This window comes from Empidonax traillii, unplaced genomic scaffold (genome assembly GCF_003031625.1).
Source record: "Empidonax traillii isolate 1590-97213 ecotype Southwest subspecies unplaced genomic scaffold, ASM303162v1 scaffold6020:size9618, whole genome shotgun sequence".
NCBI lineage: Eukaryota > Metazoa > Chordata > Aves > Passeriformes > Tyrannidae > Empidonax > Empidonax traillii.
The window spans coordinates 2,948-5,723 of NW_020961213.1; the positions used below are offsets into that span (position 1 = coordinate 2,948).

Here is a 2,776-nt window from a genome sequence, read left to right on the forward strand (position 1 = left end):
AGAGCCTGACGACGTGCGAGGTGTGCGGCGCCTGCTTCGAGACGCGCAAGGGGCTGTCGAGCCACGCGCGCTCCCACCTGCGCCAGCTGGGCGTGGCCGAGTCGGAGAGCAGCGGGGCCCCCATCGACCTCCTCTACGAGCTCGTCCGCCACAAGGGCAAGGCCGACGGGGCCGCCCTCGTCCCGCCCCTGGCCAAGAAATCGGCCTCCCCCAAGGACCCCGGGGCCGCCCCCCGGCCCGCGCTGCTGGCCCTGGCCAAGGCCGAGCGCCCGCCCGACGGCGCCGTCAACAAAGCCATCAAATCCCCGCCGGGCTTCGCCAAGGCCCTGGCCCAGCCGGGCTCCCCCGTGCTCAAGAAGGTGCCGCCGGCGCTCTCGGCCTCCCCGTCCCCCAAGAGCTCCGAGGAGAAGAGCTCCAAGCTGGCGCTCAGCCCGCTGCCGGCGTCGCCCAACTCCCAGTGGCCGCAGGAGGAGGACGGGCCCCTCAACTTGAGTGAGTTCCTGGTGCTTTTCCGGGGGCTTTCCCGGGTTTTTTGAGGGTTCCTGAGCTCTCCCGTCCTCTCCCTGCTGTTTGGTTGTGGCTGTCGTGGCCTTGCCTGTCAACGGGCATTCCCATTGGGATTTTGGGAATCTCTCTGCCCTCCCAGCCCTTCCCGTCTCTTCCCTGGCTCTCCTGGCTGCTCCGGGCAGGCTGGAGCGCCCTGGGGTGCCGCTCCTGATCCCGATAAATCCGAATCCCGACGCGGGGGGGGTTTGGCTGGCATCCCATTCCCACATTTCCCGCTCCTGGAAAAGCCCCCAGGGCCGGTGCTTCCACGTCCTTCTTCATCCTCGGTTTCCATCGGGGCTGATTCCCCACACCTTGGCACCAAAACGGTTTTCCCGGCGGCATCCGGCTCTTCCCACCTTTTCCCGGAGCGCCACGGCTTCCTGGGAATGTTTCATCCACAGCTCCAAGGGCTGTTGAGCTTTTTGGGGTTGTTAGTTTTCCTCATCCTCATTTCCAGGCTTTCTTAGGGAGCACATCCCACAGGAGCTGCTTTCCTGGGAATCTCTGCTCCCATGGGAATCTGGGCTCCAGTGGGAATCCTGGAGCCTTTGGAGGTCGTTTCCTGCAATAACACGGAAAGCAACCTCCAAATATTTGCTGTGTCCGCCCGTTCCCTCATTCCAGGGGGCAGCTTTAAGGTCTGAATCCCTGCAAACCCCGTGGCCGGCGTTTCCCAGCGTTCAGCCCCGCTTCCAACTTCCCACATCCACCCCCTGAGCGCCACAGTAAATCAGTTAAAGAACCAGAATTCCCAGAACTCCCAGAACTCCCAGCAGCGTTTCTTGGGATGCCCCTGGTTGATTTATTTCCCTAAATTCCGTTTGCCATCGCCGGCTCTCCCAAACCCAATCCCACGTTTATCCCACGCCCCATCCCAGTTAATTAAACAACAACTGATTGTCTTGAGGGGGCAGAACCAGTGGCAGTATTTGGTGGTAGCCGGAATTCCAGGCGGTTTTCCCTCTGGAATTCCACTTTTTCCGCGGCCTCGGGGTCGGAGCCGGCGCGGGTTCTGTGGGGAATTCTTCCCAAAATTCCATTTGCTGTCACCGGTGCTCCCAAATCAATCCCATATTTATCACCAAGCTCATCCCAGAATGCGTTTAGGATGTTTGGGAAAATACTTGGGAAGGAGGCAGCCGGAATTCCAGGTGGTTTCCCTCCTTGTTTCTTTAACGCTCTCTGGAATTCCACTCCCTCGTTGGGGTCGGAGCCGACATCCACTGCCAGAAATCCCATTTGCCATGACTGGCTCTCCCAAACCCAATCCCACATTTATCCCAGTCAATCCCAGCAGCCAGTTGTCTCGGGATGGGGGATGTTGAGCAGGGGGCAGCCGGAATTCCGGGCAGTTTTCCCTATGGAATTCCTCTCTCTCCTCAGCGTCGGGGTTGGAGCCGGCGCACGACATCCCCTGTGAGAAATCCCATTTGCCGTCTCCGGCTCTCCCAAACCCAATCCCACATTTATCCCAGTCAATCCCAGTCAATCCCAGCAGCCAGTTGTCTCGGGATGGGGGGTGTTGGGCAGGGGGCAGACGGAATTCTGGGCAGTTTTCCCTCTGGAATTCCGCTCTCTCCGCAGCGTCGAGGTCGGAGCCGGCACACGACATCCGCTGCCAGAAATCCCATTTGCCGTCTCCGGCTCTCCCAAACCCAATCCCACATTTATCCCAGTCAATTGCACAACAGCCAATCGTCTCAGGATGGGGGGGGTGGGAGGTGTTGGTCAGGGGGCAGCCGGAATTCCGGGCGGTTCTCCCTCTGGAATTCCGCTCTCTCCGCAGCGTCGGGGTCGGAGCCGGCGCGCGACATCCGCTGCGAGTTCTGCGGGGAGTTCTTCGAGAACCGGAAAGGTCTGTCCAGCCACGCGCGCTCCCACCTGCGCCAGATGGGGGTCACCGAGTGGTACGTCAACGGCTCCCCCATCGACACCCTCCGAGAGATCCTCAAGCGCCGCCGCCCCGGGAATCCCGCCGGGAATCCCGCCGGGACCCCCGCCGGCCCCAAGGCCGTGGCCAAGAGCCTCCTGGGCACGCTGGGACCGCTGGAGCCGCGCGGGCCGGCAGAGCTGCACATTCCCGCCCTTGGGAAGAAGGTCCCACCACCCGGCAGCCCCCCGGGGCCGTCTCCCACCTCGTCCCCGCCTCCCACCGCCCGGAAGATGTTTCCAGGCCTCTCTCCTCCCTCCTTGCAGAAGAAACTCAAACAAGACCAGCTGAGGGTGG

At 62.0% G+C, this 2,776-nt stretch overlaps 1 protein-coding gene across 1 annotated transcript in view; it reads left to right on the forward strand.

Annotated features, from left to right (window-relative positions):
- Window positions 1–2,776, forward strand: part of LOC114073317 (protein Wiz-like) — a gene marked incomplete at its 3' end in the record, with an annotated part of 9,132 nt that overhangs the window by 2,941 nt on the left and 3,415 nt on the right. The window contains exons 3-4 of the mRNA XM_027911092.1: window positions 3–492; window positions 2,336–2,772. Coding sequence (XP_027766893.1) covers window positions 3–492; window positions 2,336–2,772 — 927 coding nt within the window. The remainder of the gene's footprint in view (window positions 1–2; window positions 493–2,335; window positions 2,773–2,776) is intronic.